At 43.0% G+C, this 16536-nt stretch overlaps 1 protein-coding gene across 2 annotated transcripts in view; it reads left to right on the forward strand.

The window, feature by feature from the left end:
• ZNF704 (zinc finger protein 704) overlaps positions 1-16536 on the forward strand; it is a 148795-nt gene that overhangs the window by 75613 nt on the left and 56646 nt on the right. For both annotated transcript variants that reach the window (XM_033933282.1, XM_033933283.1), the window contains one exon: positions 13045-13148. In XM_033933282.1, the coding sequence (XP_033789173.1) occupies positions 13045-13148 (104 nt within the window). The remainder of the gene's footprint in view (positions 1-13044; positions 13149-16536) is intronic.

The raw sequence follows: 16536 nt of genomic DNA on the forward strand, positions 1-16536 counted from the left end.
GCCTCCCAAATGACCAACTGATGCAAGAAGCCTACATTTAAGGTGCCGGTGTTGCCTCATACGGAAGTGCCTAGGGGCATCTAAGGACGCCTAAGGCCACTTCCGGCACAAGCCATGCCTACACTGGCCTTAGGCATCCTTATTTGCCCCTAAGCACTTCTGTAAGTGCGACACCAGCGCCTTAATTTGTTTTAGAAAATGTGCTTCCGGATTGGTTGGTTAGCAGTGGTAGGGTTCCCTACCACTGGCTAACTTTCGGTACGTCTTCGAGAATTTCCTCCTAAGGAGCTTATTTTAAAAAAAGATAGACATCCAAAAGATGGCATAAACCGGCATCAGAGACGTGCACACAAATAAATTGACTAATGTGCTTGGAAATGTCAATAATTGAGTGCTAACAACTAATTGATGATAATTGCCAGTCTTAAACATTTTTACTTGCATCTCACTGTATGCTGTTCTGTAAAGCACAGCACTTAACTTCAATCTTGCGTATCAGAAAAGGGCGCATGAACAGATGTGTTCCAAAGCATTGCGCACTTTGAAGTATTATGTAAACATACCCATGTGTTTCTTGGCAATCTAAGTACGAGCATTTACACTAGCTCTGTGACTGGCACACAAGTACACTGGGCCCCCTGCTCCGCCCCACCCCACCATGCGCCCAGGCGGAAACAGGAAGCTGCATCAGAGGGAAGCTTTGGGCAAGCAGCACCGCTTGCAAAATTACAGTTCCTGTTGCCTTTCTTACCCGCGTTGCTTGCTTGTCTTACTTTCCGTCGATGGGGGGGGGGCACGTTGCAGATCGGGGGGGGCCTGCGTTGCCGATTAGGGTGGGGGCCCGCATTGCCGATCAATGCTGGAGGGGCCCATCGCCGTTTTGAAAAAACAATGTTGATGACCTCCTTCATTGGGCCCCCCCTGATCATTTTGGGCCATAGGCACGTGCCTACTGGGCCTATTGGTTAATCCTGCCCTGAGTGCTTGTTTTTATAGAGCAGGATCCAGATAGGCACTTTTTTAAAATAGAGGGACTGGGACTGTTCTTATGTTTTGCAGTTTTACAACCACACTCAAAGCGGGTTACATACAGGTACTTCAAGCATTTTTCCTATCTGTCCCAGTGGGCTCACAATCTATCTAATGTACCTGGAGCAGTGGAGGATTAAGTGACTTACCCAGGGTCATAGGGCACAGCACAGGATTTGAGCTCTCAACCTCAGGGTGTTGAGTCTGTAGCTCTAATCACTACACCACACAGTGCATTAGTGGAATATTGGTATTTATGCACATATGCGGACAAATGTGCGTGTAAATTCCAGTATCCTTATTATTTACCTGTGAACTTGGCTCCTAGATGTTAGTGCCCACATTACAGGATTACCCCCCTCTTTGTCAAGAGTTTGATCTTTCTGCTTGCTGTTGGTGAGAGATATTTGTAACTTTTCAGTGTTTAACCTGTGAGCTAGATGTAGGATTTATTTTCACTGTGAAGTGACTACTTTCTGTAACTAAAGGGCAGACACTCTCCAGTCCTTTTACAAAGTGGCTTTAGTGTGTCCTTACGCATGTTTCCTGTGCACTAAGGCCGTTTCTACCACAACCGAAAAATGACCCATTTTCTGAATTAATGTCCATGCACTAATGTTGCTATAGCATAGTGGTCTCAAACTCAAACCCTTTGCAGGGCCACATTTTGGATTTGTAGGTACTTGGAGGGCCTCAGAAAAAATCTTTTGGCTAAGTCTTAATAATAAAATTGTAATTTATAGCTAAAGAGACATATGATCAAGAAACTGTTTTATTGTACTTTTGTGATTATGATAAACATACCGAGGGCCTCAAAATAGTACCTGGCGGGCCGCATATGACCCCTGGGCCGCAAGTTTAAGACCACTGCTATAGCACATGGCTATTATCTATTACTACTTAATAGTATTCGTCATTTCTATAGTGCTGAAAGGCATACACAGTGCTGTACATTTAACATGTAATAGATGGTCCCTGCTCAGAAGAGCTTACAATCTAATTTGGACAGACAGACAGGACATATAGGAGTTGGGGAGTTTCTTGCAGAGAAAATGATAGGTTGGACATAAGTAGCTTAAGGTGAGAGGGAGTTAGGAGTATCGCTTGAGCCCTAACCACCACCTATTGTGCAGGGCAATGTACAAGTGCTGATTAGTGCAGAAACACCCACTCTATGCCCCCCTAGACATGCCCCCTCCCAGAAAAATTGTAAAACATTTTTAGCACATAATTTGTGCATACACATTGAGAACTTACTGTGCAATGCCTCAACGCAGTGGCATAGTAAGGGGCAGACCACCCCAGGTTTTATCTTGATGCCAGGCTTGTACCCTCCACCTCCCCCCCCCCCCCCCCCGGTAGCTTTTTAAATCTTTGCCAGTGTGATCAACTTCTCTGGCCTGCTGCTCATGCCAGCCTAGCTCCCATCTGAAACCACTTCCAGGTGGCGGGGCCAGGAAGTGACATCAGAGGGAAAGCCAATGACAGCGTAAGCAGCAGATTGGAGAAACTGCTTATGCTGGTGAAGATTTAAAGATGTACTGGGTGGAACAGAGTGTGCGAGTATGGCTTGGGGGAGGGGTAGAAAGGGAGGGTGCAAATTTGGCGTGAAGAGTGAAAGGAGCGGGTGGGGGGGGGACAGAGGAGAGCACGGGGTGGTGCCACCGCCCTGGAAGCCTCCTACCATCGCTACACCACTGCCTCAGCATGTCCTTTGATAAGACCTTTTAAGGTGTGGTGTGCATGTGCTAGTGCTTACCGCAGCTTAGTAAAAGGAGCCCTATGTATTCTGCACAACATTGGCTGCTTCATAGTAACTTAGTAATGTGTAACACAGTAAATGACAGCAGATAAAGACCTGAATGGTCCATCTAGTCTGCCAAATAGTTACATGCTTTATGAATTCATGATTAAAATGTCTTTTTTCTTTGATATTTCTGGACTATACACCATATAGTCCGCCCAGTACTGTCCTAAGGTTCCAACTACTGGAGTTGTCATCATAGCCTATCCAAGCCATCTCATCATTTGCAGAATACAGACTGTAAAAGTCTACCCAGCACTGTCCTCACGTTCCAAATTTCTGGAGTTCCCACTGAAGCGCTCCCCAGCCCATCTTCAACCAAATTGCTATATGTGGGACACGGGCCGTGCAAGTCTGCCCAGTACTGGCCTTAGTTCTTCAGTTTATACCCCACATTTTCTGATCAGAGATCTTCCCTGTTCATCTCATGCTTTTTTGAATTCTGTCACCATTTTCCTCTCCACCACCTCCCTCGGGAGGACATTCCAGGCATCCACCACCCTCTCCATGAAAAAGAATTTCCTATCATTACTCCTAAGTCTACCATCCCGCAACCTCAATTTATGCCCTCTAGTTTTACCATTTTTCCTTCTCTGGAAAAGATTTGGTTCTGTTTTAATACATTTCAAGTACTTCGTATTTAAACATCTGTATCATATCTCCCCTGCCCCTCCTCTCTTCTCCTCGTGTGGTTTAGTTTGAGTACATTTTTGTGGCGTTATCATCAGTTTTCATTTTTTTGCTGCATCAATCACAAGTAGTAGGTACAAAACCAGATGATCATCTTGGTGCATCTTATTGTCCCAGCATACTCCTCTCTTGCTGCCTGCTTTCTCACTCTGCTGTTTTTCGAGATGTTGCCTGGTGTGCCGTACGGTGCAGACACTGATTAGGCCTCAGGCCGGGTCCCGCACGCGCTCCCATGAGACTCCCCCGGTCCCCGCTGCTGTTCAGTTTCGATCTTCTGCTCTGACGCAACCGGAAACAGGAAGTTGCAGCAGAGCAGAAGATTGAACACTGAGCAGCCGCGCGTGCGCGGCTCTTTGGGAAAGCGTGCATGTCGCCGAAAAACAAAACCTACAAACTAAGGTGAGGCGAAGGGAGAGAGCTGGCTAAACAGTAGGATCGATTGGGCAGGCGAGTGGTGGCTGCGGGGACCGTGCAATCGCTCGTGTTCCCGGCTCAAATTGGAAGGAGGGAGTCAAAGGGAAAAGGATTCTGGGCCAAGGGGATGAAGACGGAAAGAAAAACCCACAGCAGGAAAGAAAGGGAAGGACAGGCAGGTGAGCCAGATACTAGAAGCAGGGGGGGGGGAAGAAAGAGGGAAAAAAGCTAGATGGGGTTGAAAAGAAGAGACACACTGGTATGGAAGAGGAAGATAGGGGAAATCTGGACACAGGAAGGTAACAGAAAGAGGGGAAATTATGTGCATGGGGCATAGGGACAGAGACATAAAGGGGACATGCCATGGGGATGGTATATGGACACAGGGGAGGGGGGGGCAATGACAGATACATAGGGGAGATATTAGAAATGGAGAAAATAGAAGCACAGAAGCGAGATGGTTTGTGGGGATGGGACAGGGACCGAGCTCGCAGGCTCCAGTGGCTTGCACAAATTACATTGTAACGTGCCATGAAAATAAGAGGGAGGAAGGTAGATAGATAAGCCACGTGAGAGGAGCTGAAGGGTAGTAGAAAGGAACAGATGGTAAAGGAGGGAGGGAAGGGTGGTGGGGGAAAGGAATAGGACAGACATTGAAGGAGGGTGGAGAGGAACAGACCCCGAAGGGAAATGTGGAAGACAGAGTGGGAAGAAGACAGATGCCAGACTATGGGGGAGTGGAGGGAAGAAGATGGGTGCTAGACCAATTGGGAGGAGGTGAAGGGAGAGGCACAGTAACAGCAAATGGAAGACGTAGAGAGAAGACACACAGTGGATTGAAGGAATTGAATGAGAAGATGTGGAAAGCAGAAACCAGACAACAAAGGTAGAAAAAAAATTATATTTATTTATTTATTTTTTGCTTTAGGATAAAATAGTATATTAGTTGTGTTGATAAAAATTTATAAACAAAGCCCTGCCAGCTGAACATCTCTTTCTCTAGTTCAGCAGCAGGAACTTTGATTTATAAGAAAGGAATAAGCTAAATATTACAGTACTAAGGCTTATATGGATGCAGCGGGGACGGTGACGGGGCGGTGAATGGGATGGCAGTGGCGGTGACGGGGCGGTGAAAGGGATGGCGGTGACGGTGACGGGGCGGTGAAGGGAACGGCTGTTGACGAAGAGCTACGTGTGTGTCTTTCTTCGATTCCAGCCAGAATTCCAGCTTTGTGTTCAGCCAAACAGGCCCAGGTTTCGCACTGAATAAAGTATTTTATAATTTTTCACTATTCTGTTTACTTAATATTTCATAATAAAGTAATTATAAAATACTTTCTTTGTGTTTATTTGATTCCTATTCAAGAGAATTACTTTATATATAGTCAATATAGGCACAGAGTTAAATTTTTTAACATTTTCTAATGGTGGTGTGCCTCGTGATTTTTTTAATGAAACAAGTGTGCCTTTGCCCAAAAAAGGTTGAAAAACACTGGTTTAACCTAGGATATGTTGTGCTGCTCTCCCTGTTCTAGCTTCCAAATTAATTGCTAAGCTGTGTGTTTAATAATTTAAAGCAGCTGCCGGAAGCTTTCTTAGTTCTCTTTTTTTGGCGGATTTCAATTTTTCATGTAATCGATGTCTCCTGCATCTTGCTACAATGAACAACATATTTTCTGTGCATTCTGCGTTTTCAGAACACCCAAGCACTCACAATATATGTTGCTCTCAATTTCCAGAAAGCTCTTGGTGAATAGATTTTTATCTAATTTATTTCCCTCTCTTTGATCGACCTCTCTACCTGAGCCACAAACTTGAAAATGTTTCAGTTTTTATCATTTCTACAATATTTATTCAAGCCTCTTCCTCTTTTTCCCCTTTCTGGTTTACCTGGAAATAGAAAATAAATGCAAACTCTGGAAAAGTAAGGTAGGAGCCTATTGGTAAAATAACATAATTTCACTGAATCCAAACCCCATCTGACACAGTGCCTCAAATACCTGCTATATCAGTCAATCCATTTTGATGATCTTAATTGGTTGAGTTTACTGCAAATGTACGTGGGTTGACATATTTTCAAGTCTTATCACCTCTGCTACCATATTACCTAGTTAGGGAACCTACACCAGGCATGGCTCCATCAAACTCATGCCTCTTAATTTTTCATAAAATAGCATAAAAGGGAGAGGGGTAACAGAAAGAAAGGGTAAATATATTATATATAATTGTTAATATCTATAATTTAATAAATGATACAATTAAATATTATAGACTCATGTATTTTTCCTCTAGGAACATATCCAAACAAATTTTAAAACCAGCTACGTTAACCACTCTTACTACATCCTCTGGCAATATGCTCTTATTAATTTTAAAAGTATTTCCCTGTAACTTCATCGAGTGTCCCCTAGTCTTTATAATTTTGAGGGAGTAAAAAATTGATCCACTTGTACCCGTTCTATACCACTCAGGATTTTCTAGACTCAGCTGCCTCTTTTCCAAGCCCTAATCTCTTTAGTCTTTCCTCATACGAGAGGAGATCCAGTACCTTTATCATGTGCAGAGACGAGCAACAAAACTGGTGAAGGGTATGGAGAAACTGGAATACGAGGACAGACTTATAACACTAGGATTGTTCTCCCTTGAGAAAAGGAGACTGCGTGGGGATATGATCGAGACCTTCAAAATACTGAAAGGAATCGACAAAATAGAGCAGAGAAGATTATTTACATTGTCCAATTTGACACGGACTAGAGGACATGTAATGAAGCTAAGGGGGGACAGGTTCAGGACTAATGTCGGGAAGTTCTGCTTCACTCAGAGAGTGGTTGACACCTGGAATGCCCTCCCAGAGGAGATTATGACGGAATCGACCGTCCTAGGCTTCAAGAGCAAACTAGATGCATATCTCCTTAAGAGAGGCATATAAGGATATGGTGGACTATAAATTAACCTACACTATAGTATAGTATAGTATAGTAGACTATAAATTAAGCCAGGTGTACACCTGGCAGGGCCTCCGTGTGTGCGGATCGCCGGACTTGATGGACCGAAGGTCTGATCCGGAGAAGGCAGTTCTTATGTTCTTATGTTGTCGCTCTTTTTAGTCCTATTCTAATTCTCTTATACCATTTTTGAGATGAGGTGACAAGAATTGAATGCAATACTCAAAGTGAGGTTGCACCATGGAGCAATACAGAAGCATTATGGATTCTTAGTCTTGTTTACCATCCCTATTCTAATAATCTTTAGTATCTTGTTTGCTTTTTTGGTCGCCACCGCACATTGGGCAGAAGGTTTCAGCGTATTGTCTACAATGACACCCAGATCTTTTTCTTGGGTGCTGACCCCCAAGTGGACCCTAACATATGGTAACTATGATTTGGTTTATTCTTCCCAATGTGCATCACTTTGCATTTGTCCACATTATATTTCATCTGCCATTTGGATTCCCAGTCTTCCAGTTTTCTAAGGTCTGCCTGCAATTTTTCAGTCTGCATGTGTTTTAACAACTTTGATCAGGCGCAGTGGTTATAGCTACAGCCGCAGCACCCTAGGCAAGTCACTTAATTCCCCCAGGTACAATAAATAGATTGTGAGCTTGCTGGGACAGATAGGGAAAAGTGCTTGAGTACCTGAATAAATTCATGTAAACCATTCTGAGCTCCCCTGGGAGAATGGTATAGAAAATTGAATAAATAAACAAATCTGCAAATTTAATCACCTCAATTATTGTTCCAATTTCTTGATCATTTAGAAATAAGTTAAATAGCACCAGTCCAAGTACAGATCTCTGCAGCACTCCACTATTTACCTTCCTCCATTGAGAAAAATGGTCATTTAACCCAACCATCTTTTTTATGTCCAATAATCCACAACTGACCATTGCCTCCTATCCCATGACTCTAATTTTCTCAGGAGTCTCTCATGAGAAACTTTGTCAAAAGCTTTCTGAAAATCTAGATACACTACATCAACTGGCTCACCCTTATCCATATGTTTATTCACACCATCAAAGACGTCAACAAATTGGTAAGACACGACCTCCCTTGGCTGAACCCATGCTGACTCTGTCCCATTAAATCATGTTTGTCTACGTATTTCACTATTTTATTTTTTATCATTGTTTCCCTATTTTGCCAAGCTCTGAACTCAGGCTTACCAGTCTGTAATTTCCCAGATCTCCCCTGGAACCCTTTTTAAAGATTGACATAACATTGGCCTCCTCCAATCTTCAGACAATTTTAGTGATAGGTTGCAGATCACTAAAAGCAGATCAGCAATTTTATGTTTGAGTTCCTTCAGTACCCTGGGATACATACCATCCAGATCAGGTGAGTTTGATTTCATAGCCATAGATACTTAAAATAATGTTTATTCTCTTACTAGGGATCATTTGGGAACTAGTTAAATGGGTGTAAAGTTGTAAAATCAAAACTTTTTTTTTTTTTTTAATTATTTATTTATAGAATTTTATAATATTACCAAGCATAAACATCTTGTACAGCAAAGTGCGGTCAAAAACAAATTAACTGAGTTCCCAAAATTGAAATACACAGTTAAATTTAAAATAAAAATACATAAAATAAAATAAGCTGATTTGGTCGCACACTAGTCCTCAATAATTGGATCCAAGATTTTAAAGAGTAGGACAAAATAAGTCAAACAAGTTATCAAGAAAAGCCATGTCTACTACAGTACAGAGAGTCAACCTTCCTTAGGCGCAGCTATTCCTTTCTCAAGACGTTTCATTGAGAGAAAACTTATCAAATGAGATGGCTCTGTAAAAATATACTTCAAAGATAAGTATCTAACTACACATTTACATGGATATCTCAAAAAGAAAATACCCCCTATTTGAGTCACTCCAGGTTTCAGAAGTAGAAATTCCTTTCTTCTCCTTTGAGTCTCTCTAGAGACATCAGGAAATATCTGAATTTGATGTCCCAGGAAGTCCTTGGCTCTATTTTTAAAGAAAAGTTTTAATATCCAATCCTTGTCTGGAGCCAAGGCCACAGACAGCAAGAGAGTGGCTGAAACAGCCAATTCTCTATCCGATTGTTCCAGTATTGCGGAAATGTCCAATGGTCTATCCCCGGATTCCTCAACTTTTTCTTCTTCTTTGGATTGGGATTTGGCAGGAAGATAATACACTCTTGTAAGAGGAGGTAAAGAGCTTTCAGGAATTTCCAATATTTCCATAAAATAACGTTTCACCATTTCTCGAGGGGAAATTGATAAGATCTTGGGAAAATTTATAAATCTCAAATTGTTAGCTCGACCATTATTCTCCAGAGCTTCCAATTTCCTCCTAAGAATTATATTATCTTTAACCAACAAGTCTTGATTTTGTTTTAGTGATATTAGCTCTTTACTTGTATTTTGAGTCTCTGTTTTTAACTGAGATATGTCTTGTTTTATCAATTTTATTTCTCCTTTCTGTTCTTTCAATTCTTTGTCCAAACCTTTAATTTGAGGATTTAAGGAATTCCCTAAATTCACTACCAAGTCCCATAGTGCTTCAAGTGTGACTTCTGGGGGTTTAGTAGGAGAAAAAGGTTGTAATTGTGTAGTATGAGACTGTTCTGAGATTAGATTTACCTCAATGAAGTCTTGAACTCCCCTGACCTCAGTTGTCCCGGTCGCAGGTCCTGACAGAGAGAGCATGTCACTCTGAGTTATCTCAATCGGCAAGCCTTCCATTACTCTGGCCTCTGGAGACGAGAAAGCTACCTCTTCGGGTGCGTTCTGGTCCCGTGGAGAGCTAGCTGCCTGCAGCGTCGGTTGAAGGGGTGGCGTCTTAGCATCGGGGATAAGAGTAATATTGAGACCTGAGGTTTTCACCACCGCGCTACTCTCCGGCGGTGTCCCTAATGGGCTGGCTCCCGACGCTTCATGCTCTTGTTGTAGACGCTGATCTAAATCGTCGATAGTTACCGAGGAGGCTATGGATCGCCAGGAGGCACCACCAGCGTTCCTGCCCCATCTCTTCGGCATAATTGTTGTAAGTAAGATTGAATCTCAGCGGCGTCTTCACTGCAGCAGAGATGCAGCAGCCATCTTGGATCATCAAAACTTATTTATTTACGCATTGCTGCTTACACATGTAATACTCCCCTTGAATCTGCTGTTTTTGCTTGTGTATTTTTGTAAAATTGCTATATCCACTGTACTTTTCAGTAAACACATATGTACTCATGCACATCATTATACATACATATTTTACAAAAAGCTCCAAATTCAACAAGCCTTTTGTAACATATCTGAGAAATTTTGAACAGCCCAGTCTGGATGTCCCTTTTATGACCTAGACACTATGCAAAATGGGTTTTCATATGTTTTAATTGCTTATCGGTGAGCAGTCGTTTTTGTTCCTGTGTTTGTTTTGCCAGTTAGACAAATGGGAAACATATAGGGGACAATAAAAGCCTCTGAACTTCCCGGGGAGTGATTGGAAACATTGCTGTTTATGGGCTGTGTCTGGGGAGAAGAGCCAGGCTCCTGCCTCGGGCTGTATGTCTGCAGAGCCACTAAAACATTATGTCATTCCTGTTTACAATGCTTGGCCATGAGCTCATCAGGGACTGAGAATGGACAGATTTACAGCTGTTTCAGTCATTCTCTGAGCTAGAGTTAGTACCTCCCTCTGCTGCCTTCCTCCAACTAATTCAGTAGCTGCTAAATAAATTTTAAAACATAACACCCCACCATACAGTACACTACATTTTGGATCATTTGAAATCCAAAAGAAGTTCATCTAAAATCTATTCTAATCACTAACAGACGGCAAACAAGAAGCAGATACTGTACTCTTATTATCCCCTATTGTTCTGTTGGCAGTTGCTTCATTGCTGTTCCTATGACATCTGTGTACTGATTGTGCACCTCCTACCTGCCTTGTTTCTTTAACGCTGTCTTGCCTGATGCTCAGCTGCATATTTTCCTCCTAATCAGCAAAATCATCTGTTATGAATAACAGACTATTTTGTGATTTCTCAGACATGCTTGGATCAGGTTGCATCTATTTTACTCTGTAGCTTTCTCCCATTCGTTTGGACTTTCTAACTGAGGAAGAACCAGATTTGGCATTTGGCACCATGTGATTTTATTCGTAGCCACCTGGGGTCATTGCAAGGATTTTCCTTAGATGGAGGCCATGCACTAAATCTCTTTTAGGAGTTCTGTAATCTACGATCCAACCACTAGGGGGGTAATTCTATAAGGGGGTGTATACTATAAGTCAGTGTCTCTCAAACATAAAAACATAAGAATAGCCTTACTGGGTCAGATCAAAAGTCCATCAAGCCAAGTAACCCGTTCTCATCGTACCCAATCCAGATCACTAGTACCTGGCCAAAACCCAAAGAGTAGCAACATTCCATGCTACCAATCCAGGACAAACAGTAGCTTCTCCCATGTCTTTCTCAATAATAATAATCCTATAATCAGACCTCGTGGATTAAAAGATAGTCCTTATGAAAATGTGTGTAGTCTCTGCATGCTAACCCTCCCGCCAATTATATCTACCACCACTGAAGTGACATATTTTGTGCGCCAGTGGCGGTAGATATGATTGCCTGGAGAGTTAGCGCACGGGGACTACACAAATTTTCATAAGAACTATCTCTTAATCCACGAGGACTGATTATAGGACCAATAAGGACCCCTGAGGAAGACTGTATTGTCGAAACATGGACCATGTTGGGTCCAAAGTTCCCAGTGTATTGGGTCCTAGATACTTTTATGTGGATTACCAAGTTCAATTTTAAAGCCTACATCTTGAACATCAGTCCTCCACAGAGTCTTTTGTTTCTGCTGAAACACACTACTACAACATGCTAATACACTTCCCCCTCCCCATTCGCGGTTTCGACACTCACGGTTTCACATATTCGTGATTTTTTTTGGGGGGGAGAACCCCATAGTTTATGATGTTCCCGCCTCTCTCCAGCCTTCCTCCCGGCATCCCAGCCTTACCTGGTGGTTTAGCAGGCTTTTGGGGCAGGAGCGATCTTCCTACGCTCCTGCCCCATGTAGATCGCCAATAGGAAATGGCTGCCGTGAGCTCCCATCATAGTCTCCAGAGACTACAGGAACTCACAGCAGTCATTTCCTATTGGCGATTTGCATGGGGCAGGAGTGTAGGAAGATCGCTCCTGCCCCAAAAGCCTGTTAGACCACTAGGTAAGACCGGGATTCCGGGAGGAAGGCGGGGTGGGTCAGAGCCGGACGAGAAGTTATTCGCGTTTTTTCTCAATTCGCGGTCCGGCTCTGCCCCTATCCCCTGCGAATACTGAGGGAGAAGTGTATTGGTTTTACTCCTTACTCCCAGGAGGACTGCTACTTCCTATCCTAAACTTTTCATTGCCACTTGTGGCTACACAGAATTGTCCTTTCTTTCTCTAAGGCTTATTTATATGTTTACAAATACTAGCACCTCTCCAACAGGACAGGATATTCAGCCAGGGGCGATCAGTGTTTTGCTGACTGCCAATGGCATTAAACCTGGTAATTCAATGCCGGGGCCAAGTCCAGGTTTGCAGAGCCAGCTAACGCATCGCCGGTTGAATGTGATATTCAGCTCTTAACCGGCTATGGGTTACCGCATAAAGATAGGACTGATTTTTATGCCAAGTGCCCCTGAAGTGTCCCCAAAATAGATGGTTTTCAGTTCAGCACCAACTGGCTATTATCAACGTTAAGTGCCCTGAAAATTAGAGGTTAACCCAGAATAGGCAATTTAACTATCCAAGAGCCATTCCTGGTAACTTAAATCACATTGAATATTGACTCAGGTCTTGTCGTGAAAGTCCAATGATTGTATTTGTTTATTACTAACATGAATTAATCAGCATGCTTCTGATGTAAATTGTGTCATTTTAGAAAAACGATAGATGCATGCTTGAAGATCAGTTAACAGGTAAACGTTAATTATGTCCAGACAGCAGACTAAAGCAGTTCTGATTACACAGATTTATATATTTATTTAGTTAAAAAATGTATACTACACTCCATCTACAAATCTGCAGCTTACAACTGATACATTTACATGCAGACACAGAAATGGTGGATTGAAGGCTCATATATTTTCTTCTTTGTTCTTCCAGGAAATCTGCAGAAGAAGCCGATATGGACAAAGTGACAGCCGCTATGGTCCTAACCAGTTTGTCTACCAGCCCATTAATTCGCAGCCCTCCTATACGACCACAGGGTAAAATATCAGAATAACCCTTTAATCTAGAGCTCTAGCAACTGAATTGATGCTGCAGAAAAGTAAGCCAACATGCAAATTATCAAAAGAAGATGACTGTAAATCTGGAAACAGGCAAATCAGGCTTTTTTGAACTGCAGCAGTCACTTTTCACAAGTTTGGCCACAGTTCAAAGTTACAGAAAAAGGCAATGTGCCACATAGTTTCAAGTTTATTTAAGCTTCATATACCGCTTTAATTACCAAAGTGATGTACATTGTACAAAATTTACAATAAAAAAAAAATTGAAAATATAAGTGAAAAGGGGAAATGACATCATAAATTACAACATATAACTGATAATACATGCTACAAAAGGGATATGGATGGGATACATTTTAGAGAATGACACAGGGAAAAAATGTGTCCCCGTACCCGTGACCACTGTCCCCACTCCTTCTCCGTCCCCGTCCCCACAACCACTGTCCCCACCCCATCTTCATCCCCACAACTACTGTCCCCACAGCATCCATACAAGCCTCAGTACTGCAATGTTTAGCTTATGCCTTCCTTATAAATCAAAGTTCTGGCTGCTGAACTAGAGAAAGAGCTGGCAGGGCTTTGTTTACAAATTTTTATCAACACAACTAATATACTACTTTATCCTAAAGCAAAAAAAAAAAGAAAATAAATAGAAAATTTTTTTTTCTACCTTTGTTTGGTTTCTGCTTTCCTCATCTTCTCCTCATTCAGTTCCTTCCATCTATTGTCTGCCTTCTCTCTGTGTCTTCCATTTGCTGTGTTACTGTGCCTCTCCCTTCCATCTCTCCCTCCACACACCTCCAATTGGTCTGGCATCCATCTTCTTCCCTCCACTCCCCCATAGTCTGGCATTTCTGTCTTCTTCCCTTCCAGCATCTTCTCCCCACTCTGTTCCCCATTTCCCTTCAGTGTTTTCTCCTCACTCTCTGTTCCCCCATTTCCCTTTAGCATCTTCTCCCCACTCTGTTCCCCATTTCCCTTCAGCGCCTTCTCCTCACTCTTTGTTCCCCATTTTCCTTCAGCGTCTTCTCCCCACTTTCTCTTCCCCATTTCCCTTCAGCTTCTTCTTGCCACTCTGTTCCTCATTTCCCTTTAGCGTCTTTTCCCCACTCTTTCTTCCACATTTCCCTTCAGCGTCTTCTCCCCACTCTCTATTCCTCATTTCCCTTTAGCGTCTTCTCCCCACACTGTCTTCCACATTTCCCTTCAGCGTCTGTTCCTTTCCACCCCCCTTCAGCGTCTGTTCCATTCCTTTCCATCACCACCCTTCCCTCTCGCCATCCCCTTCAGCGTCTGTTCCTTTTCACCGCCCTTCAGCACTCCTCGCGCAGTCCGACCATCTCCCTCCCTCCCTCATACCTTCGTGGTGCATTACAGTGTCATTTGTGCAAGCTTCCAGAGCTTGCCTGAAGTTGCATGCATCTGTGAGCGGAAGCTTCTCATCTGATGCAACTTCCGGTTGCACGTGACTTCAGGCAGGCTCCGGCAGCTTGCACAAATTACAGTGTAATGCGCCACGAAGGTAAGGGGGAGGGAGGGAGATAGATGCGGCTGGTAGGTAGGTAGGAAGGAGGGAGGGGGCCATGCACGATCGGTGATCACGCGCGTTCTCTTCCTTAATTGCAGAGACAAAGCCATTCACCGCTCCACGGGGCGGTGGATGGCCACAGGTGAGCACTTTCTTTCTCCCCACCATTTCGGCAGGTTACCCATGGCTACCTGTGGCTACCCGTGACTAGCTGCGGGTAACAGCCACTGTGTCATTCTCTAATACATTTCATAAAAAGGAGGGGGAATGGAAAGAATGAAAGGGAGAGGGGAATTGTCTGATATGTGGCCATTATCTGAGTTTCATATGTGTTTAATCCTAGCTATAAATCTCATAGACAGGTTTTAAGGCTGGATTTAAGGATTGTTAAGGTTAGTCTCCTGTCTCAGGTCCAAAGGGCATTCCACAAAGTGGGTGCAACCACTGAATAAATAGTCTTGCGTTTGGTATCATAAAATAATTGTCAAACCGAAGGGACTGTTAGAAGATGCTGCTATGATGAACAAAGTGATCATGAAGGTTCATATGGGATCAGTAGCCTGTCGATAAATAAAGGGGTGTGATTGGTTTGGACTAAGATACCAGGAGAATCTTTAAAGCGTTCCTGAGCCAGCCTGCAAATTTGAAACATGTTCACAGGTGCATGGATTTGGCAGCTGGTGGAGCTCAGCCCAGCAGCTTTCAAAGGAAAAAGCAGGCTGCCTACCCCAAGTCGGCCAGTCACTGAAGAGAGCAAACCTAGCCCTAGAAAGTGTAAGGACGCTTGAATGGAGCTCTTTAAGAACCCTTGAAAATGCCTTTTTGTGGTGAAACGGGTCCCGTTGGGGCAGGCTAGCAATTCTTCACATTGAAAGATAAGTTTAAACACCTTTTGTTGAGATGTATTTGAATTGTTCTACTGAATTAAGAAACAACAATAAGTGTTAATCATGACATCAATGAGGAGGTGATGATAAGGGTCAATAATATACATTACCCACTTGACATTTATACTACACTATCGGTGTGGAATTGAGTGGGTGTTTAAGACCCTCTAGACCTCTCTCTTTATTAGACTCTTGGAAGTGAGAAGATTTGCTACTGTGGATGTTTCCAGTTTACCTCACTTTACCTTGTTAGTGGTCTGTACCTTGTCTCTGCAGTGGTTATCTAGTCACTTTGGATACCTTTTTGTCACTCAGACCTGTTTTTAGATGGCCTAAGTCACAACGTATAAGCTCCATCTAGGCAGTCTGATTAAACTTTCAGTTATACTTGCAATACTACTTAGGTCGGACCACATACCGCCCAAATCCCACCCTTGCCACTCCTCCTGAAACGCCCCTTTCAGCTCTGGGTGTACAGCAGCATTGAAAAGGCATAAGCTGTTTTTAGAAAAGTCTAAAACCCGTTTTGATAATCAGCACTTGGACGACTTGTCTTTTAGATCGTCCAAGTACCAATTTAGGCCAGTTTTTGATTATGAGCCCCCCCTAACCTTTATAGTCTTTCCTCATATGGGAAGAGTTCCAGCCCCTTTATCATCATGGTCGCTCTTCTTTGAATTTTTTCTAGTGCCGCTATATCTTTCTTGAGTTATGGACCCCAGAACTGAATACAACACTCCAGGTGATACACCATGGAGCGATACAGAGGCATTATAACATCTCTTTTTTAATAATTCTTAGCATCTTGTTTGCCTTTTTGGCCACAGCCGCACATTGGTTAGAATGTTTCATTATATTGTCTACAATGACACCCAGAACCTTTTTGTGGGCTCTTACCCCTAAGGTGGACTCTAGCATCCAGTAACTGTGATTTGGGTTATTCTTCCCAATG

This window comes from Geotrypetes seraphini, chromosome 2 (genome assembly GCF_902459505.1).
Source record: "Geotrypetes seraphini chromosome 2, aGeoSer1.1, whole genome shotgun sequence".
Classification (NCBI taxonomy): domain Eukaryota; kingdom Metazoa; phylum Chordata; class Amphibia; order Gymnophiona; family Dermophiidae; genus Geotrypetes; species Geotrypetes seraphini.